Below are 24,774 nucleotides of genomic sequence, written 5' to 3' on the forward strand. Positions count from 1 at the left end.
TATGCCTGAAAACTGATGAACTGTTAACACTATATAATAAAGTTCATTAGTTAACAATAGTTAGCTACTTTTGTTATAGTGAACTAAGTATGTACAATACTTCAACAGCATTTATAAATCTTAATGTTAATTCCAACATTTACCAATGCATTATTCAGTCAAAAGTTGTGATTGTTAACATTAGTTAATGCACTGTGAATTAACATGAACTACCAATGAACTACTGTTTTTTTTATTAACTAACATTAACAAAGATTAATAAATACTGTAATAGATGTATTGTTCACTATTTCTTAATGTTAGTACATTAACTGATGGAACCTTATTGAAAACGTAAATGTTTTAATCGTTTGAAGATATTTGAAAGGTAAAGCAATTTATAATGTTACGTTTTCATGGAAAATTGTGAAGATGTTTTTTTTTTTTTTTTTTTTTTTTTTTGTAATGTGCAATTAAAAAATTGGTTCACACTTAGACAATGAATGTGCATTAAGGTGAAGTTCACAAAAAAATTTTAATACTAGAAATATGCTTAAATAGTAAAAAATAATTAAATATATATAAATACTAGAAAATGCTTAAATACCCAAAAACTTCATACAAGATTTGGTAGCGAAGTAATACTACAGCCAAATAATTTGTACGACAATTTTTTTTAATTATTTTTTATTATTTCAAAAGTTGTCATGGAAAATTGCAAAGACTTTTTTTTTATGTGCAATAAATTTTTCACAATAACTGAATGAATATTTAAAAAGTAAATTCTATTGCATTTAAAATGCAAACAAAATGTGTTACAGTATCTTTAGGCCACAAACTAATATTATAATTGATTATAATTATAATGATTTACTTAACAAGCCGTAGATAAGGTTGTTTATATTTAAACTGAAATGTAAAATTCACGTTAAATTGATTTCTCATCAAAAAGTAAATTTTGAAGAAAAGGGCTAATGTATATTAAGTAAAAATCAGAAATCTATTTGACCAAACTGTCATTGATATCCATTCAGAAAAACGTATGATAGGTTGTTTGTACTGCTGTTTTTTTTTTGTTTTTTTTTGGCTAAATATGCTTTATTTTTGCCCTGCAAGAACCAGATTTACTCGGTTTACATATGTGAGGGAGTTTGGGAAGGTATAATTGGATTTAGGAAGCTGAGATTGAGTGTAATTAATAAAAAACAGAAGCAACTTTCTCCAGGGGCTCTGCAAGCTGGCACGACCGCTGTGGAAACATAACCGGCCAGGACCTCAGCTTCACTTAGCTTGAGCTAATTGCTTTTGCACCATTAAAGACAGGTCAGCAAGGGCTTCTGGGAGTTGCAGTTTTCTGGCTGGTGTCCGGTCTTGTGTTGGATAGGGACGGGGGTTTACGAGTCACGGAGACATAAGGAGCATTGCTCGGAGAACCACAAAAGTTGATATTGCTTTCAGGTTTGCAACTAATTAACCTTCAGTCGACTGCAGAGGAGAGGGTGAACATAAGGTCGAAAGGAGGAGAATTTTGGGGTAATTGGACCTGAAATAGTCGCAACATCTGGACCCGTTTTATTCAAGCTACAGAAAATAGAGATTTCTGGGTAAAGAGCTCAAACGTTGCCTCAGGCAGCAGATACACACGGATAAGAGCATTAGTTAAGACTGGTTACATTTGTTTTGAGGTTAAAAGCCTAGATGCAAACATGGATGTAATGTATCTTAGAAAACCAACACTGAAATTAAATTTTGTCAAAAAAAAATTCTGTTGCACATTATTCCAAATAATTGTCTTATAATATTTCTATATATAAATCTAATAATTACTTACAATAATAATTATTATTTCATAATGAATAATTTATTATCCACCGACACCAATCACACTTTCAGTGTTATTTATTTTTTTACATATTTGTTCTTTTGATGTCAAAATTTCAGTCTTTTTTATCAATTTAACTCCAAAATGAGGTAAAATTTTGTTGATGGAAATAAAATGTTAGTTAACAAAATTGTAAAAATGAAAATATCTGACAAACTAACAAAAAGTGCTTTTTCTATTTATTTATTTATTTTTTTTACCTTTTGACCAATTTTTATAGGAATATTTTATACAATAGTATTTATGCGATGGTGTTTTATTGGTGTTATTTGTCAGATATGCCATTTGACCTTCGGTTTACCACAAATTGACGCCGTAACGCTTGAGTCCTGCTTTGACACAGACGCTTTTCCAGTTTCCCTTTTCAGCTCCGCTCTGTATTAGAGGAAAATTGTGTTAATTTCCACTCGAGAGGGAAAAGGTTACGATTCGCAGTGGGCCTCCGCCGGGTGGAGGACGTACACTTGATTATGCAATCTGATTTTGATTTCATTAGGCATGCAATTGATGCCAGGGAACAAAGGGGTAATTTTTCATTCATGGCGGTCTAGCTGAGCCCTGTCTTTCTCTGTAGTCTGTAATTCATACACTTCCCCCTGATCTAAAGACCATTAGGAACTCTGGGGGGTGTGTGGGATTGAGGAGATGGGGGGGGGGGGGGGTGAGAATGAGAAAAAGAAAGAGTGAAGGAGCGCAAATGAATGAACGCATGTGTCCGCAAGTAAAAGAGTCTGTCTCGATGAGACCCGGTTTAATCTTTCTGCTAAGTATTCACCGGAACCGTTTTAAATATGATCATTCTGCAAGCGTGCATTCAGTTGTGTCACCGCTGACAGATGTATAATATCTAAGAGCTAATGGGCCTGCCTATCAGCTTTAATCAATGACATCCGCTCTAGAGGTGCGTGTGTGAGAGTGTGTGTTCATTTACATGTAGTACACAGAATACAGATGTGTTTTATTTTTTATTTTTATGAAGGTGTGCAGCCTGTCCTTGTGAACTGAGATGTACCTTGTGCAGTGGTAGACTGATATATATATATATATATATATATATATGCGATAATTAGGCATCTTGAGATGATCGCAATGGCCCATAGATGAAATTCAATGTGAAAATTTATCTAAACAGAATCATTTTCCCGCCATGTGTTAGTTTTTCAGTTTAAAGGCAGTGTTGTCAATGGATAGGGGATGTTGTATGTTTTAAATTTGTGTTTTTTTATTTTTTTCTAGAATTTTTAGTTGTGATAATCCAATAAATGTGTTGATATTTGGTTGTTTTTGAGGTGATCGTATTGGTTGATTATATATGAATTTGGCTGAACATAAGCATCGCATCTTTGCATTGTTTTTATTATTTTTTGAAAGAATTTTAAAGAGAGGCTGATAAATCATCTAATATTTAATTTTAAGATTATCGCTTTGTTGATAAATGTCCAATTGCCAGTTTCAAAAAAGTGTTCATTCTGCCATGCTTCGTTTTTTTTAAATATAATTTACATTCTAAACTTTTAAATATAGTGCACATAATTAGTTTTTAAATAATTTTTTAAGCAATGGATTTTTTATTTTTTTATTTTTTTGTGAATTTCAGAATTATTTTTTTTTTGTGCAGTTGAGGTTAACAAGGAAAATACAAAAAACGGCACTAATATCTTACAGATCAATCTCTAACCAACATATCTTAAAAAAAAAAACAGTTTAACTGTACAAAGTGAAGCAGAATTGAAGTGCTTTGAAAAACACACACCACTAAAGTAGGGTAAATAAATTCATATTTTTATGACATATGTATCTTTATTATAATGCTCCGTCTTCTATCTAGCAATCCACATCAGCATCAACCAAATTTTTCCACTCCTAACCTGAAGTGAATCCCACATCCCTCTAAAAGAACAATGTTGATGCGTTTTGTGTGTGTATAAATGTCCTCATCCAGCACTTTTATGATCGAGTCTCCTTGAATGACACTTTACCACATATGTCAGTCGTGTGACAGCCTCTTTCAATAATGACACGATTATTTTGGATGCTCTTTTATATGTGAGAAGGAAATAAGATGTTTTGTACTTTCTAAAACACTTTCAGATGCTTATGATCCAATACACCTCTTGAAATCGAATGGGCGCTGCTTCTGCATTCGATGAGCTCTACAAGCGAAAAGTTGTGTCTGGAAACGTGGTTTATTTGGTTATCATGAGATTTCCGTCAGACCTGCCGCATTTCAAGTGTCGAGATCATTGCAGTTTACGCAAACGGACACAATGTAATCCGTACGTCTTTCGAAGTGGCAGAAATCCACTCGGAGGCGGTCCATCCAGGCAGCTGTCAGTTTGCAAGGTGCTGTTTTTCCTTGACCTGAACATCAGATGATCTAACACCCCCCGCCCCACCATCCTGACCCCTCCTCCGCGCTCTCCTCCACATTAGCATGGATGCTTCATTATCTCCGCTCTTGTATATAATGGCAGCAGCGGCTCAGAGGGTCAGGGTTCGCTCCACGGCTCATCAGCCATCTGACAGCGCTCGGCGAGAGAAACCAGGAGAGATGAGGAGAAATCATCGCCACCCCCTGCTAATCCATCGCCTCTACTTAACACCACAACCTCAGGCCTCTCTTCGCTAGGACCTGAATACTTAGCCTAATAGCATGTACAGATAGCAGGAAAAGTGCATAGGAGATTCGTTTTTTGTTTTCTTTTATACACATGATCTGATATTGATTTGACCATTTTGTACATGCGTATTCAAGCCGCGTGCTTCAGTTTGAAACACTAGAATCTGAATAGCGCGATCAGCGCGGGGGCGTGGTCACATTAGAAGATAATGAAGGGAGACATGAAAAACGGACATCGTGTTGTTTTCATATGGATAACTTTATCACAGAATATTTGTTTTCAGAAGCTAAAAGTGTAGAAAAGTAGACATGTCAATCTTTTTTTAGATATCTCTCTCACGTCTCTTCGTTGAGTATTCACGGAGTTACAGTTCATTTTAAAGACGTGTTTGTAAATGAAGATCAGTGCAGACAAATGCTGCAGACAGCACACCTTGTTTGTTATCTTTATTTTATAAATGCACAAAGTTTTGTTGTTATTATGGCTGTATACAAAAAACTAGATCCTTTACAGATTCGATTGATATATTGCTCTTATCTGTACGATCCAAACTGAAAGTGTAATTTAAGTTCTTTTCAGGGTTATCAGGAGAAAATGCCTCATAACACATATACGCGTTAATCTCCAAAGGGAGTCGATTATTATTAGGGATTTATAATATATAAACATAAATTACATAATTTTTTCATATTGTAAATTAATAATATAATATAATTAAACTATATAATACAATATAGTAGAAATACATGAATTACATTTTAGATAGATATAATTTATATAGATATTATATCAAACTATAATATATATATTTTTTACTAATGTTAATATACTGTATAATGTTACTAATGTTAATTTTATGATAAATACGTTAATTACAAATGATAATAGTTGTATAATTACATTTTATAAATACTTAATTTTAAAATTTAGCATTTAAAATATCTAACGCATCATATAATAAATTATGCATCACATAATAAAGGATTTCTGATAGATTTGCATTTCCATAATTATATATATATATATATATATATATATATATATATATATATATATATATATTTTTTTTTTTTTTTTTTTTTTGTGTGTGTGTTGTGTGCTGCATTCGTTACCATGATGCTTAGGTTCCATGTTTTTTTGGTTGTCAGGTTGTTGCTTTGTGGTTTTATAGGTTGTTCTTGGTGGTTGCAAGTCTGCAATTTATTGTGCTAATGGTTGTTTCCAAACAGGTTTTCCACACACTCCTACCTCCCATTCAGTCACAACCACTCAAACAAACAGCGTTTTGTAAACATCCCAGAGACTTTAAACTCTTTTGACTGTATATTTGTAAGAATTTGCCCCTCGTGGTCACCTCTAGCTCTGTGTGTGTGAAGTAGCAGGAGATCTCTGCTCTGCACTCTCCTCTGATTTTCTCCACATTGTAATTGCATTATCTCCTCTATTATGCAGAATTGTTCTCTGGGGACTAATTGATGGAGACATGTTTAATTCATCAATCATTAGCATCAAATTTGACAATTAGTGATGATTGTTGAATTCTTGATGGAGATGAGGCATGGTTAGGGGCATATTTTGTCTCTTTTTTTTTTCAGATCAGCCAAGACAAAATAAAATCATAAATAACAAGAGTGTGACAGTATGTCCTTAAGGAGTTGTTTTGGAGCAAGGGAATATTGGACTGTCGTTTCGTTTACCCAGCTTTTGGACATGTCCACCTTAGATCTGAATTACTTTTCATCAAACATGACAAAGATTTTCTGACTGAGCCGCTAATAGACTTCAGATGACTTTTTTTTTGCTATTTGAGATGTGCAATGATTCTAGCTCTTGTTTATTTAATTGACAGTTGTCCAATTTTTTTAAGGCATCTATTTGCCTTATAGAACTAGTTTAGTGTATTTAGTGTATTTATATATTTATTTATTTATATTTATTTATATAAAATGTAAAAAAAATTCTTTAGCATTTTCTTGTATATGTAAAGAAATAAAATATATTCAGCATTGTATATATATATTTCTTTACATATTATATATTATGTACAATTATTTAAAAATTTATAATACATCTAATAGAATTATAATATTATACTATATTATACTGTATACAGTACACTTAATAAAATGTATTTACATTTTGTTTATTGCATATCCATATTTTAGACTGCAGTGTCTTCATCATCAGTTAGTGGGTTATTTAAGTACATTGCCACAGGTTTTTATGAGCATTAAAGGAATATTGTTGATACTCCAATAGGTTTATGAACACACGATCATAAGCAATTTGCTCTGAAACAATAATTACCTCTTCTGCAGGATGCCAATATTGTACGGCATTGATCTGAGTAACAGTGGCGTCTTATTTAATTCATTGGTGAGGGATCTTGTCGGGGCAATATTATGACAGAATTAATAAAATCTTCCCTTCAATAATACTGTGGTGATTACATGTCTCAGAACAGACAAATATAAGAATAACCCTCTATTCTTTCAATTACTTGCGAATTACTCCTGATTGTGTCAAGGCGCTTTTTTGCCAGACGCTAAAGTAAACTGCGAAGAACAGACTCTTGTTAGCCTAATGCATCCTAACCATTAGCGAGAGTAATAAGTGTATCAAATTCACATAATCATGTCTAATTAGTATCACTAATTATCTTGTTGGGTGCGAGAATATTAATCTTGCGATCCCCATAGGGGAAGGGCGTCTCTTGCAGGGAGAGAGCGATAGAGCTTCAAGCTCACGCTGTGGAGTACTTGCTAAATTAGCATGCTCCAAATCAGCGCTGCGGAGGGAGGGGAGCGAAGGAAACGTGTCGGATAAAAATTGCATAAAGCGAAAAACAACAGAGAAAAGTTTAGTCCCACTGTGAAATACATTAGAGCCTAGTAAATAAAATATCAGTGTTTTCTGTGTGCTTTTCAAGTTTTTGTTGACATGCATGTGGGTTAAACTTTTAAATGGATTTATATTTTTGTGATTCAGTTTACGTAAACAATTAAGAAATCATTTTGATGCCACCTTTAAGTTCATAGCACAGAGAAAAAGGATATATCTACTGTTTCTTTAAAGCCTCTGGAGCAGCTGAAGCATATAAACAGCATGTAACTTTAGTAATGTGCTCTTTTTTTTTTAATTTTAGTAAGAATAGGCTAATGGCAATGTAAGACAAATTTGAAAATGAACCAGGCGCAAACAATGTTGAATCTTAAAGAAAAAACAGGCAAGAAAAAAATAATTATGTAGGTATCCATCAAAACCTGACCTTGAGCCTCGAATGATGAGATTTAAATATTAGACATGTCTCTATCAAGCAGGGAGCCTGTTTTTGGGGAACAGGAGGAAAGGACCCCATGCGACATGGTAAGGCCGCTGAAGTGGCGCCCAACGCGGGGCATCCGCTGATTGAAGTCAGGGAAGCCCATCAGCACAGCCGCCACCGCCGGGAGAGATGGATGCGTCAGGCAGAGAGTGGGGGAGAGCTAATTACCGTTCCGAGTGTATCTTGTTAATTAAGGGCTAATTAGTGGCAGAAACGCAGAGGGAGCAGAGTAGAGAGATGGAGAGAGGAGCTGACTGCTCATGTAACAAAAAGAGACAAATGCGGTGATGAGATACGAAATATTTTTACCGTAACTTCTTTAGTCTGGTTGATACTCTATGGTTCTCATCTTGTCTGTATTTTCTGAAAATTGTTTGCTGTTTGTTTCAGATTTTAGTAATAACTCAAATGTTACATAGTTTAGAGATGCACCGTTTGCAATTTTCTTGTCCGATTCCAATTTTTTTTTTTTTTTGTTAGTGTGATCTGCCGATACCGATTTTTGCAGATTCCGATTTTTTTTTCGCTAAGAGACAAAATTGACAGCATATACTGTACAAACAAAAATCTACTTTTCTTCAATGCAAAGTTTAATAAAAGTCAGCAATAAAATAATAACCAATAAAAAAAGTCAAACAAAAGCACAAATAAATGCAATAGTATAAAGAGTGCTATGAAACTAAGTTTTTATATAGTCTTCGTTGTAAAAATTTAATACAAATGAATGCTTAATATTAAATTTATAAAGCGTAGTCAGTCAACACACATCAGGAACACATGATAGGTAAAAATTGATAGCCTGAATGCACTGTGAGTTACTTTGGATAAAAGCATCTGCTAAATGCATTTAATTTGAATTTGAATTTAATTTAATTTAATTTAACGTGCATCTATCTCAAAGTGACTTGCATTGTATTCAAGCATACATTTTATCAGTTCATGCATTCTCTGGGACTCAAACCCATGACCTTTGCATTGCTAGCGCCATGCTCTACTGTTTGAGCTGCTGCAACACTTGTTTTATATTGCAACTTTTATTGATAAAGATAATCACGAGAATGGATTACATGTGAAAAACATTAGGACAAAGCTGCATCGTGCTGTGCACATAAAAAACAAAAGTCCAAAAGGTGCTATTAAGTACCATGCAGGTACTACTATATACACTTTAGGGACTTATATGCATCTTTTTAAGGTGTGACAACTTTTAGAAATAAGAAGGTACAAAAGCTGTCAGTAGGACATGGTACCTTTTCAAAAAGTACACTTTTTTACCTTGTTTACCCTTAAAGGGTGCATATTGGTAACTTTTCATAGTGTACTGCCCCAATGACAGTTTTTGTACCTTTTTCTGAATGTACTATATATTCCTTTGATGCAAATATGTGCATTTAAGGTACCACTATGCACACTTAAGGCACTTATATGAACACAAATGTCTGTGAAATGTGATTTGAACATCTAACTGAATCTCTGCTTCTCCTCTCATCTGGCAGGCACTCCTCACTCGAACAGCAGCAGTTCCCTGCAGTCCGGGGGTTCGGTGGCCGGTGTGGCTTTGGGAGCTAGTAAAGAGGGAATGCACCAGCGCTCGTTCTCCGTGTCCAGCGCAGAACAGTGGAGTGAGGCTGTTATCAGCACCACCGCAGGTCAGAGGAAAAGCCAAGAAGCTTCTAAAACTGACATTTTTCTTTTTCGTTTTCATATCTTATGGACCCTTTTCACATTTTCGGGGTTCCCAGAAGCCTAAGCCATTATATTGTGGTTGTGTAAACTTTTATAGTGGTGAACAGAAACTACAAAAATATAATGTGCGTTTCCCTTTGTTCTAATAGCAAAATCCATTATATTCCATCCATGACTTTCTGAAAGAGTAAAAATTTATAAATTGATTGATATTGAGATTGATTACATTGGTCAGAAAGAGAGAAAATGTTCAAATTTTGCCATCACTTCCTCATAGGATTGTGACGATAGACGATAGTATCGTGTATCAACGATAGTCAGAGATATCGATGTAAGCAGATGTCTCTGTCGATAATCAAGATGATATTAGGCTCATTTTCCTATTAATGTATTAGATTAGATTATAATAATGATAACTTTTGTTTTTGTTTTTATTAGGCGGCTTATTATAATTCGGCTATCAAACTGCCCAGCTATTTCACTTCAGCACCGCATTTCACACACATACACACACACACACACCACGTGTGCAGGAGGATTACAGCCCGTAGTCGCTGAAGTTGTCCGCTTTGACTCGGATAACTCGTTAAATCCATAAAATGAAAGAGATAGAAAATGAGGAGTGTGTCCCACACATTTAATGGCTGCTACACGACAACCCTCACTTCTCAAACATGATATTAACTCTTTCTTGGCGTTACAAATAAAGTAAAGACTCTGCTCTGCCGCCTTGTTATTATTTTCATGCACTCCACACTATAATGTGATTCATGCAAAAAACAGCCGTTTCAGCCGTTACAAAGTCTCCATCCTCAAATAGACTTACATCGTCTGCAGATATAAGGGATTTAATTGCACTTTAACAAGTAACCTGAATGGCCTGTATATGTGCAGTGTTTTAACTAGCCCTCACTGACTGAGTTTAATGCCACAGTTGTGTTTTAATGCATCTCACTCATGTTTCTGTGGTGGTGCGTCGGTCTCATCATGAGGCGCACAGTCCAGAGCGCTGTATGACTGCTGCTTCAGTTCAATTTAACTTTACTCATAATATATGAAGTAACCTGTTTTAAATACTTTATATTTAACGTGTTCGTTTAGCCCAATCTTAGTGTTAAACTGCTGGACTTTCAATTATATCTACTATTGATTTTCACCGCTGACTGATTTTGCTGAACAATTAGACTGATAACTTCCGAGCACAGATGCGGCAAATTTATCGCAGGACACGCCATATGACAGTTACGTCAGACTATATATGAACTAGATGTTTTAAATACAGTATTTTTATATTTAACGTTAGTTTATCAGTATGTTTTAAAATATATATTTTTTCAATTATTTGTGATTCCATAGGCTCTCTCTCGTGCACCTGCGTGGTTTAAAACACCAAATAATTCTGCTATTACAAAAACAAAGAGTCTCTCTCTTGTACCACCCATGCACGATATTATCGTGTATTGTCGATTTCACGGGCTGACATTTTAAAAAAGTTATTTTAAATTGAAATAATATTTCAAAATGTTATGTTAACTGTATTTTTGATCAAATGCAGTCTTGGTGAAAAGAAAATATATTTAAATACTTTCAAAAATCTTACAGATACCAATCTTTTGACCGGTAATGTACCTTACATTTGTACGAAAAAATGTAATATAAAAACTGCTAGATCAACAACGGTAATAACTTTGGAAATGCATCATCATAGTCTATAAAAAAAAGTAAACTACCTCCATTTTTGTCATCTCAAAATCCAATCAACAACCGATGCCTAGACCAAAGGCCAATCCTAAATAGTTTTTTCCCCAATAATTCAACTCCGATTAACTTATGATGAAATTTAGAATAAACATATCCACAATAAGGAATAAAAGATCTGTCACTACTTCCATGGTTCTATTATCTTGAACTGTTCATTTGTGAAATGAACATTGCTTGATTCATTTCTGCTTTGTAATGTAGACGCATGCATTTTCTGTAAAGCTGCTTTGAAACAATGTGTATTGTGAAAAGCGCTATACAAATAAATTTGAATAGAATTTAATTTTATCGCAACATTAAACCATTTAGGATAATTCAGCAACTGCTCTTTGTTTGCGATGAACTGAAGGTTGTTAATCTGTTAAAGATATTACCCTATTATGATTTTACCATTGATCTAATAGTTCCTCTAGAAACTATGACATTTTGTTTATTGCTTGTAGCAGTGGTTTTGCTGTTAACAAGCCAATCACTAATCAGGATAATTCGGTAATTGCGGCTTTTTAATGGCAACTCTGGTCCTGCCAACAAATGCAAATAGTCTCTCCACTTCTCCCCTCTCTCTCTCTCTCTCTCTCTCTCTCTCTCTCTCTCTCTCTCTCTCTCTCTCTCTCTCTCTCTCTCTCTCTCTCCATCCTGTCAGTGCACTTGAGTGAAGTCAAATAATATATTTGCCGGGCGTAACAACGCCGCACATTTTTCCCTCCCGTCTTCACTACTACTTTTTTTTCCCCTCCCGCGTTGGAAAATGAATGCTTTACGGGGACAACATTCATCACTGGTTATTTCCCTCTCTTTGTCGGCTGGCAGTAAAAAAGCACTTAAATGCACATCAACAGAATAACAGTCATTTCCATGCATGTTTGCGCACTCGTCGTTCTCATTAGCGGCTGCTCTGTTTCCCCCCGCCTTCGCGCTATCGCCCTCTCCGTTTTTGTCTCTCGCCCTCTCTCTCTCTTACTCTCCTCCCCCCCTCCTTCTGTTAGGGTCCCAGGGGCCCCGCTAGTTTAAAGAGCGCTCTTTACGAGCAAAATGGAGGCCCCGTCGAGTGGCCCCGCGGTGTCGCAGACAGAACACAATGCCGCGCAATACTCGCCCTTCTCTGCTCGTCTCCGCTTGTCGAACAATCAATTTCAGCCCCGCTCCGCCATCGGCCCCCCGTCTACACCCATCAGCTCCACATCCTAAAGCAGAATTACTCAAAGCGGCCGTAGCCGCGGAATGAGCTGCATATATATGTGTGTATATATGTGTGTGTGTGTGTGTGTGTGACAAAGCACTTCATTAGGCCGTGGTGTAAAATAGTTATTGTCACACACAAGCACAGATACTCTGACTTTAAGCTGTATCAGGATTTGGTGGGTTCATTTTCTCTATGACCTGTTACCCATCAGCCTCTCGGTTCTTGCGTTTACTGATAGTATTATAGCTTTACAGGTCATAATGGAGATAATAGAGTCTTATATGAGAGATCTTGGGAAAGTGCACACCTTGAGAAAACCTCATTTGTTGTGTAGAAGATTGCAGGTTTTCTTTCTGTTCATGTGGAGTAGGGATGGATGTGTGCATGCTGAACTAGTTGTCCAACAACTGACTAGTAAGTAGGGTGCCATTACTATTTAACTACTTATTTTGATGTCAGTCATAATCAGATAATAATTGTTCATGTTATCGCCAATAAACAATAAATGTTTGATTCTGTGCTATTTTGTGTAAATAAATTAAGAATAAAACACACACACAATTTAAAAAAATCAATTTAAAATTCTACAAGTGAATCAGTTTCAGAATCAAAAATTTTTGAAAAATCACATGTAGTTATGATAAATAACCCTTTTCTATTTTAATATAGTTTATAATTACATTTATTCCTGTGATGCATTGTAGTATGCTGATCTACTGCTCAAGAAACATTTCTGATTCTTATCAAAGTTGAAAACCGTTGTGATGCTTAATAGTTTTATGGGAACTGATACATTTTTTGTTTTCAGGATTCTTTGTAAATGTTATTATTGATCTAATGCAACCTTGCTGAACACAAGTATTAATTTCTTTCAAAACAAAATCTTTCTGACCCCAAACTATTGAACCGTATTGTACAAAAGAAGATACAAAAGAGATTTTTATCCATACAGTATAAAACATTATTACACCTCACTGATTGAAAGTCATGCAGGGTTGGAACAACATGTATCTGAGTATCATCAAGAATGTTTTACGCAAATTCACCTTTGATGCCTATTTAGTCAAATAGATCTTAAGAAAACCGCGGTCATGCCTTTATCCTTGTCAAGGGTTGAAGGTCAGCCAGCAGATCAGGACTGTTGTGATGAGCAGCGGTAGATGGATAATGTTCTCAAACAGTAACTATTTCCATATGATGTGAGTGTTGTTCTCTGCTCTGGATAAGCTACAGCTTCTGAATACTGATTCTGCTGATTAAATCTGCACTCTTAGTTATAGCTGTGCTACACATCCCTGTGTGTGTGTGTGTGTATAATGACATGGGTATGACACAGGTATTACAAGGAGAGGGTGACTTATGAGGACATAACCCATGTCCCCATTTTTCAAAACGCTTATAAATCATACAGAATGAGTTTTTTTGAGAAAGTAAAAATGCAGAAAGGTTCCTGTGAGGGTTAGGGTTAGGTGTAGGGCCATAGAATATACAGTTTGTACAGAATAAAAAACATTGCACCTGTGGGAAGTCCCCACTTTTCACAAAAACAAACATGTGTGTGTGTGTGTGTGTGTGTGTGTGTGTTAGAATTGTATTCTCAGAAGGTTTAAAATATCTCTTAATTATCTAGTGTGTTTTAATTTTTCTAATGTTTTGTACGGTTTTATAGGATTTTTTTATTATTATTATTAGTATAATGTTTCGGTTTTTACAGTTTTTGAAAATGTGGTTGCTAGGGTGTTAAAGCTGGTTGCTAGGGCATTGCTAAGGTGTTCTGGGTTTTTGCTAGGTAGATGTCTTACTCCGTTGATCATTGTAGGCATATCATCCTCATTTGTGCATTTGTTTAAATTAGTTGATAGCATGTTACTATGTAGTTGCTCGTGTGTTCTAAGCGTTTGCTAAGTAGTTGCTAGGGTGAGTGCAAGGTGATTTTCTGATTATTTCATGGATAGAATCTGTATTTACATATTTATTCTGATAGCTGATAGCTTGTTGCTATGCAGTTTCCTGGAGGTTTTTCTCTCTGCTGATCATTTTATGCATTGAATCCTCATGTTAATGGAATTATCACAATAAAACGTGATGAGGCTACATTCAGTTAGCCTGTAGATTAGCGTGCAGCAGCTGAGGTAGTCTAGCGGTTTGGCGCTAATCTGCAATCTGCCATAGTTCGGGGCGGAGAAGACTTCTCCCCTGCGGAGCTCGAGTAGGCAGCGAGTGCAGGGAGTTTGATTCTCGCTCTTGGTTGTAATGAAGTTTGACATTTCGTTTGGAGAGAGCAGCGGCGTGTGCTACCCATGCCTTGATTAGCGCTCTCTAATTGACAATAATAAGAAGGAAGTAGTGATTGTGTTCTGCACACTTTTTACAGCATTAATTGCAGATATTGGCATTGATTACGGATGGGGGTTGCTCACAAGGCTGCCGTGTCAAGGGGTAGGAGTGGAGGGAGGGGGGCGTCACCGTCTTCCTTGCAAAATTACCGTCCATGCTCTCGAATTAGCTACTGCGAGAAATCACACTTTCTCCACATGTACAACTGGAGGAAAAAATGATTCACACCCTCCAATCTTCCCATGCTCAACCACAGCCCTCGTCTCCAGAACCGCGGTGTTAAGTGCCATTTCCTGTGGGGACGCTAACGCTTGCTAATCACAGGTTAGCTGACCACCTTATTTCCTGCTGCTACCTGAAGAGCCGTTCCAGATAAGCCCAGATTACGCTGTAAATGCATTCACGTCCCTTGCATTCTTCAACTTACCTCACCTCAAACTTCTTAAGTTTCAAGAGAGACTTTTTGGGCTTTTTTTCCAGCTAAAATAAATTAACCTTTAGCAAAACTGCCTAAGATATTAAGAATTGTTCTTAATGACTGTGTCTTAATACAAGTTAACTTTTGCTTATTCGTTTGTCATAGATTTCATAGACTCTATCTTGAAAAACAAATTGTTAAATAATAAATATATCAATATTGTTACATATTTACATAAAATGTATCCCGTTTTCACCAATTTAATTATGTTTAATGAAAATAAGTGTTAATTCTTTTCAAAGAAAGTGTTTTATTCATATTGTATTACATTTTAAAATATGTTTGTAATAATTTCACACCAAGCATATGTATTAGAAAACTTTTCATATATTTTGGTGAAAAGCAATTTATTATTAGCAAAAATCTAAGTCAGAATGATGTTCACAAATGCATGTGCATGTGTATTATTTTAAAATCATATTATATCAAATGAAATATTAAAATATACATTTATTTTTTCTACAATAGCAATAATAATAATATATATAATACATTTACTGTTCATAAGTCTCTATACGATACTATACTGTATGTATATAATACATTTTTATTATATTATTATACATAAAGCATACACTAACAAACTTGATGTCCAAAAAGGGAACAACTTTATGATATAATCAAATATATAGAAGTAGGGGGAAAAAAAATAATGAAAGAGTCAAAGATACATATCCCTTAGGCATGAGATACAGAAAAGATTCAGATCAATGGATCACAGTATCTACATCTAAACTATAATAGAGAAAAAAAAAGTAGTTCAAATGAAAATGATCAAAGTACCATAATAATCAGTTTTATTCAGATCTATGGTATAACTCAGAGCACCATGCCATTTGTAACTAGCTATCATTCTATTGTCATCGCTCTACCATGGTACTTTTTGGTTTAGTGTTGATTGGGTAAACAAACGTTCAGATGGTTGATCTGAGGTCTGGTGTGAGGGACAAGGGCAGCCCTTCACTGTTAACCTCAACCTAGACACACAATGCCACTGCTGTCACAGCCGGAGATGGGCGCTCATCACTGAGAGTGTGTGTGTGTGTGTTTGTATGTGCGAGGGCTTCTACATGTGTGTAGTGTGTGAACCGTTTTCTCAGAAGCCCTGTACCCCCAGCTGTCTGCTGTAGCTAATGATTGGTCCCAGGGGGGCTGTTGGGAAGAGGAGTGTAGAAATTGAAACAGACGTTTGCGTCCCTGCCACAACGTGTGTGGCAGCTGGGAGCGCCGCTCCGCCATTCATATGAGGGAGGGAGGGCAGACTCTTAAAGTCATGAATATCAATGGTGAACACGGAGTCAGTGATGAAGCATCAACTGCCAACCTGCCGTGTTTCCAGCGAGCTCATATCACTATATCTGCTTTGTAGCACTTAAACGGTTCTCACGGTAAACACGGTGATCTTGGGAAAAGAATGCGGCCTTAAGTGCTGGTTCTGTGCTAGAGCACCATTGAGGTGTTGTTTAATATTATATGATGTCTAATAATGTATAATCAATTTTAAATCATTTAGTTACTATGAACAATAGTTATATTGTTTTAACATTTGCACTGCATTTTTTTTAAATAAATTTAATAATATTATTATGTATACATTTATGAATGTAATTAGACACACACACACACACACACTAAAAAAAAAATATTTTATTTATTATTGATTTTTTTTATATATATATATAATAAAACAAAATACTATAAAATTATTATTGGTAGTATATTTGATTTAATAATTTTTTGTCAAGTTAGTACCAAAGTTACAACCAACAATTTTGTTATATTATTTTATTAGAATGATATAATTGTATATTTAATGCATTTTATATGATTATATATATTTGTTTGTGTGTGTGTTTTGTAAAAAAGTGTATTTATATTTACTTAAAATTCAATAGTTAATCATTTACAATTAACTAATGTGAAAAGTAAATATTTTTTAAGGGCTTTAATAACTACAATTTCCCATATGAATTAAAATATAAATGTATACTTTTAAACCTATAATCTTGACACTTGATAAAAAAAAAAACTAAATTAATGTCATATCCAGAAACCAGTGACATTATAATGAGAACAAATCTTTCTTGCGCGTCTTTGATAAAGATAAAGCAACAATATTGATTGAGAATTATTGTAATTGTGTAACGAGGCTAATTGTTAAACCCTCTAATTTGTTTCTTGCCATGTGTAATTAAACTCAAATCCCACAGTGCATTTGAGTAATCCTCCACTTCATCATTTATTCATTACCAAGCTGTTCTTATTAAACGCCTCAATCATAATTATTAACTGCATCTTATCAATGAAACAACAAATCGCATCGGTTCACCAAATGAAACAGTCACCGTACGGAGGGAAACCGAAGTGTTAAAGGTAGCATTAGCTACACGCTAAAGTCCTCGGTGCCTACAGCGGATCGGGTGGCTGTCGTTTATCCTCCTGTACCCCCCGCGTGTTCTCCATCTCTCTCTCTTTAAAGAGCACGCTAGCCTCGCGATCCCTCAAGGTAAACCCCCAAATTACACCTAATGTTCTACACAGGCTAATGGTTGTTGGTGCCATTAGAATATGCGTTATTTGGCTCTGTGGGTTTCAGACACTCCCAGACCCGAGCGCGTCGCGCACACACACACACACACACACACACACTTGCACGCGCTCAGACTCTTATACACCCCAGGCCTTTAGAGATGAATGGAGTTTGCAACACTACAATGAGTTTTTGATGCCTAGACAATGGAGGAGGCTTCCCACATGTGTGTTTCTGAGGGCTCTTCGCTAACTATAAGGGGTCCACTCTGCCAGGCCCTTCTGCCCCTGGGCTGGTCGGGGGGTTGTGGCTAATAGTGTCCCGAGGGCGCCCAAAAATGATGTCGAAGTGTCATGAAGCTCAGAAAGATGGCCGTGGCTTCCCTACTGGCCAACCCCCTTTTCTTGCCGTGTCACAGAAACACACTAGCGTGGAGCAGCAGGTTAATATCACTTCTATAAAATCACCTTACACCCAATCAAACCTCTTTTGTGTTCGGGTGGCGTCTCCCATTACAGCGTTGGTCCTCGGGCAACAGCAAATCATCATTTGTTACTCACGTGCACGTCCCCTTCTCGTCAGGCTAATAGAGGTGAAACGGAGGTGTTGCCTGAGTGGCTGTGGATCTTCACTTGTTCTGTAAAATGTGGTAGAAGTGGGTAACCAAGGCACTAAAATACCTAGTTTATATAAAGTTCAATAAAATAAGAAATCTTAGAAAAGAAAGTTTCAAAAATGTTTGTAGAATTTGACTCATTCGACTGTAAGGATTTCAGGTTATCAGGTTCCTTATTGGTTTAACTTCATGTCTGTTTTTCTTCCTTCAGCCAATGGGATGGCAGATCCTCTCAGCTCCGCCCCTGGCATGAGCAGCGCCACCAGTCCCAAACTTGAGCCTCCACCATCACCTCACGCCAACCGCAAGAAACACAGACGGAAAAAGAGCACAGGCATCACCAAACCGGACGGCCTTTCTGCAGGGAATGAAGGTAAAGGAGCGCAAAACTGTACCAGTTTGCGTTATTCGTACAAAAAATTACCACGTACCATATCCCCTGTATCTCACTGTCTCACTGGTAACAAATCAACACAAACACCAGTAGTTTCTGGCCATCGATAACTGTTTCAGCAGTTATAGGTCTGTTTTAGTGATATAATGCTATCAAAAAAAATGTCCAATTGGCATGTGGCTAGTAAAATAAATGAATCTCTTTCTGAATTAGAAAATGCTTCCATTTGATCCATTGTTCTGTGCCACATGCAACAGAGAAGACCACTTGGGTTTCATTGCCCGTCCCATTGACAAATACAGTCTCCTAATTGGTTGTTATTGAGGAAACAAAAGCACTTCCCTGTTTTGTTGCCGATAGGCCAAATCCATCAAGTAGATGGACGCTGTCCATCAATGATGTAGAGACAGACACTTCCTAAAATATATATATATTTATTTTTTTAACCAGTTTATAAATCCACCTAGAGCCAGTGTACATCTCTGAAGTCCCAAAACGACCATAATTGAGCATTAAATGATAAATACATGTCTGTAGGTGGTCTAAAGTCAGACTCTGTTAACATTTATTTTAGTTTAATTTTGTTTTTACATGAGTTGGAATCGCATCAAATGATCCAGTGCCATAATTGTGACTGTTTTATTAGTTTTAAAATGCGTATGGATGACATTACAAGCTCAAGGGATCGCAAACGTGGTCATTCCCCATTGCAGCGTGAGTTAAAGACGTTCTTAGCGCTCGTTCGGTCTCATTACGCAGACAGCTCCTCAAGAGTACGAGGTCTAACCTCAGATTTTCTTAAGCTTGGCTTGGTCATCTGGCAGAATAGCAGCGGCTGAATGTGTGTGCGGATGCAGTTTCCTTCATGAACGTCGGTTTTGCCTCTGTACAGTCTCTGAAAGGTTTTATTAGTGCGTGCTTGTCTGTTCTGGTGAGTGCATGCAGAATACAGACATATTGTTTAAGTATGAGAATCAGTCACATGGAGCAAGTGGTATCTGCTGAAGGCAGAGGAGTGGGAGAGATGGGGGGGGCGCTTGGATCCTTGAATAAATTGCTATCAGTTTATCTCATTTACGAGGCAATCAGAAGCGGCGAATGCTGGCAGAAATCGAATTTTAGCTGTTGTGAAGCATCATAAATCAAATGTGCTGTCGCTCTTGAAGAAGGTGAGGCAACTTTGTCGTGCTTTGCTTCATGAGCGAACGTCTCTGGGAAGTGTCTTGAAGATTTTTTTACAGCGCTGATTCAGAAATGGTCTCGGCCAGCTGGTAGTTTTACGTGACCATCCACAATTAAGATCTGCTTGGACAACTAAAGGAATTGTTAGAGGGAAAAGTGTGCATTGCTGATTCATTTGAGCTAATCAGTTCAGTCTTTTGAATCGGTCCTTTTGATTCAAGCAGGCCTTGACCATTTAAACTGTTGAGAGCCTGAGATTGAGTTGAATCCAGCAGAAAACAGGTCTTTATTTCCTGTACATCAGCTTCAGTGGAGCATCTCCTTCGTTCCTGCTGAATGTGTGGCGGTGTTATGATCTCAGATGTGTTTTAAAGATGATCCAGGGACTGACAGGAGCTTTAATACCTTTCTCTTCACTCCTGTACAGGAAAGAGATCTGCTTGATTAATCTGGGCTTCTTTGGGAAACTTTCAGTTTCTACAAATCTATTTATCTTTTATGTGTAGTTTAGATAAAGCTGCACACTCATTACACACTTGCTTTTCTTCTTAAAAGAAAAGAAAATCAAATGTAATATTAAATTAGACTGAACTGAATTTGTTATAGCGTAGTTTTAAAAATGTGGATTACAAATTATGTAAATTTGGATAATTACTCAACTTTTTTAATAATAAGCATTATCTTAACATTTAAATATATTAAAATGTATTAATTAAATAATTACATTTAAATATAATGATAGATATTATTACTAGTGGTGGTTATGATGATTATTGCATTACATTTAAATAAAATTTTGATATATTTAAAATTATAAAATATTTAAAGCTTATATATATATATAATTTTTTCTTTTTTTATTATTACATTTTAATGTATTTCAATATTAAATATATTCATCTAATCTAATAATTATTGTTATTTCTGCCAATTTATTTACATTTTAAATACATTTACATTTTAATTATCTAATCTCATTATTATTATTATTATTATTATGTCTTATGTATGTATTCATGTATTTAAATGTTAAATATTTCGACAATTTATTTTAATTGTTTTTTTTGTAATCTAATGAACATTTAGTTAATATTGTGGCAGAGAAAATAAAACAATAAACAATTTCAAACTATTTAAATTGGCTCTGCATATCGATTATCAGAACATTATTTATCTGAACATATAAATAATCAGTATATAAAAAAGCAATATTGAACGATCTCTGATAATAACAAATGAAGGCCTAATCAGACTCGTGATTCACCTTTGCCCTAAAAACAAAGTATTTAGTCCTATCTTTTTCTTTTTTTTACTTCGAAATCTATAAATATATAGTATTTATACTGATATGATGTCCAGGTGGGATTGCTTGTTTGATCCTTCAGGCTGATAAATACACTTACAGCAGCAAATAAGCATTGTGTGTTTTTGGACGAGTGCTGTTGGTTCCTTGAAGCTCTGTGTCTCTGTAAGACCTTTTAAAGAAGCCAAATGAGACTGCATGGATATATTTGTAAATTCATGAACATCAGATCATTGTTGGGGAGTGTTTATGTCTGCATTTAGCTTCAGTTCATAGTTTGAAGTGTCGAGTGTGTGTGTGTGTGTGTCTGATGGAGACGGTGAGTGTGTTCTCCCCTCCTCTGTGTTTGGCCCGTATCCCCCCAGGCCCGTGTCAGTAATGGGCGCGTGCTGATTGCTCTAATACAGGTTAGGAATATTGCCTTTAATGAAGTGTAAAATGAGCAAACGCCGCCGCTGACATTTACAGATGGCACAGGCAGGTCTGGTTCCTCCCAGCTGCCTGGTGATTTTTAGACACCAGCTAGCATCTCTATAGGCCCAGACCTGTTTAGTGTACTAGAACTCATGTGTTGGGTTCAAGATTGTCACCTATTGGAGTTTGTAAAGCAACACACAAACACACACACACACACCTTCATTTGAACCCCTTGCGGCTGATTTGATGAATCTGTGGCCGCGCGGCCGTGTGCTCTGACAGAATAGCAATCGGGTCACACTGGCAGCTCCAGATGTGGTCCTGGAGCAGGCGTGTGACCCAGAGGGTGTTTGGACTAGAAGCATCTGTTTCCATTAGATGGGATGCACTTGAGCAAATGTTGGCAGTTCCTTTGCCTCTCCTTCGCTCTCACTCTCCGTGCTAATTTGCTTAGATTTTTTGTTTATTCATGTTTCAGAAGTAGATCTCACTTTAAAGACCAAATCGACTTTATCAAGTGTTTCAATAAAGGTTACTGGTGCAAGATTTTTCAGTACATATTTTATATATATATATATATATATATGTATATATATATATAGTTATTCCTGATGGGTGCAATCAAGTCCCACCCTTGTTTTTTTTTTTTTAAAGAAACGACTACTGTTTTTAAGCAAGGTGCATTCAACTGATCGGAAGTGATAGTAGAGACATTTATGGTTATAAAAAGGTTTCTATTTCAAATAAATGCTATTCTTTTGATCTTTCTATTCATTAAACAGCTATTACTACAATTATATTTAAATTAAATTATTGCATTATTTAAATAATATTTAAAGCTGATATTTAAATATAAATACATTTAATGCATTTAAATATTAAATATATTCATCTAATTTAATTTAACTTATTACATTTTAAATACATTTTCACATTTTAATGATCTAATCTCATTATTATTATTATTATTATTATTATTATTATTATTATTATTATTATGTCTTATATATATTACATTTTAATGTAATTTCTTCTTTTGAACTTTCTATAAATTAATGAATCCTGAAGACATTTTTCATGGTTTCCACAAAAATATTAAGCATATAAAAGCATATAAAGCACAACTGTTTTCAACATTGATAATAATTAGAAATGTTTCTTGAGCAGCAAATCAGCATATTATAAATATTTCTGAAGGATCATGTGACACTGAAGACTGGAGGAATGATGCTGAAAATACAGTTTTTTGATCACAGGAATAACTTTTAAAAATACATTTAAATAGAAAACCACTATTTTAGATTATAGCCATATTTAAAAATATTAGTGTTTTGACTATTTTTAATCAAATAAATGAAGCCTTTGGGGTGAAGATCCTAGCGTTCAAAAACATTTAAAAAATCATACGTTTTTGAACATTAGCATGTATGCTGAAATAATTTGTGTGTCTGAATGTGTCTGTGGTATTAATAGAAACATGAGTGAAAGATGGCAATTGCCAGGAGGAGAGGAGGAGAGAAAGACTGCTTTTAGATGTTGTTATCTTTCTTTTATTGTAGCGTATTAATTAAGGTAAGTTGTTTCTGCCCTCTTTGCCTCCAGTCCCTCAGATTGGATTTTAACTGGATGTATTCGTCTCATTACTGCTCATTTCTGAGCACCAGTGGCTGATTGGGAGCTGGTGTTATTGCACATTTTATATCAACAGAACTCAGAGTCTTTGAGTAATTTGTTTTAGTTAAAAAAAAATCACTTTTATTCTCTCAGACCTTCACTGCACTCATATATTTGGGACATTTTTCTTGTTTTAGAATAAGATAAATTCATCAGTACTATGAAATAATGCTCATGAACGTATGGGAACAACCAACAAATGTTAATCTAATTAAAACTCGTATTTAAAAAAAACTCTCTTTTATTTGAGCTGCTTCTTTGTCAAGATTCTGATTATTGTGGACATTCACTCAACCAGCTGCAGTGCATCCTGGGATTCTTTTATAAAGTTTTGACACATTTGTTGACATGTTTTTCCTCCAAATGTAAAATTTTTAAAGTAAGCATTTAAAAAAAAATTATAATTTAATTAACATTTTTATTTTATTCTTATTTAATTTATTCTTAATTAGTTAATTAATTAATTATTTATTTATTTTATTTATTTTATTTATTTTATTTATTTTATTTATTCATTTATTAACATTTTTACCAAAATAATATCACAATGATTACATTTTAAGATGATATTATAAATTCAAAAATCTATTTAATTAATATTTTTATTTTATTCTTATTTAATTTATTCTTAATTAATTAATAAATTGTTTTATTTGTTTATTTATTTATTTATTTATTTAAATTTTTACCAAAATAATATCACAATGGTTACATTTTAAGATGATAGTATAAATTCAGTCAAGTGTTCAAACTTTTGTCTAGTTAAGGTAATATTTGTCTAGTTTCACAAAGAGTTAACGTCTTTTGTACTTTTAATTGCTTTACTTTTAAGTGTAAATAAATGTACACACACACACACGCACAGTTATTTTGTATGCTGTTTGATAACTAATGCACAAAATGAATTTTGCTTAGCTTTTATTCTCCATGGTTTCAAGCTGCTGACATTAGAAATGTTTATATATATATATATATATATATATATATATATATATATATATATATATATATATATATTCCCTTCTGTGATACTAAAATACAAAACATATGCATTCAAGAAAGATGTTTGTACTAAAATCAGAAGTAAATATTTACTTTTGCTTTGATTTGTGCTAAAAATGAAACATGTTCCCTTATTTTGATCACATTCGGGAAAATACTGCTAAAGTAGTTCCAGAGATCTTTGTGCAACACATTTATCCATGTGTATTGTGCATCCTGTGTTATATTTGTGGTTGATTTCCAGCAAAAAGCAGCATGAAATGTAAACAAAGGAGAGAGATCAACTGGGGCGACAGACCTTCACCCTTTAGTCCTTGATTTAGACACAAAGCTGCTGTCTCTGTATTGATCTCTGACCTGGAGTCGAGTCCCGTGAATAAATCAGATAATTGAGGAGGGTGTCA

The 24,774-nt window shown here is 35.0% G+C and overlaps 1 protein-coding gene across 3 annotated transcripts in view; it reads left to right on the plus strand.

The window, feature by feature from the left end:
* agap3 (ArfGAP with GTPase domain, ankyrin repeat and PH domain 3) overlaps positions 1–24,774 on the plus strand; it is a 142,483-nt gene that overhangs the window by 96,326 nt on the left and 21,383 nt on the right. For all 3 annotated transcript variants that reach the window (XM_026258325.1, XM_026258326.1, XM_026258324.1), the window contains exons 12-13: positions 9,304–9,456; positions 18,610–18,771. In XM_026258325.1, the coding sequence (XP_026114110.1) occupies positions 9,304–9,456; positions 18,610–18,771 (315 nt within the window). The remainder of the gene's footprint in view (positions 1–9,303; positions 9,457–18,609; positions 18,772–24,774) is intronic.

This window comes from Carassius auratus, unplaced genomic scaffold (assembly GCF_003368295.1).
Source record: "Carassius auratus strain Wakin unplaced genomic scaffold, ASM336829v1 scaf_tig00214714_1_2670353, whole genome shotgun sequence".
Classification (NCBI taxonomy): Eukaryota; Metazoa; Chordata; class Actinopteri; order Cypriniformes; family Cyprinidae; genus Carassius; species Carassius auratus.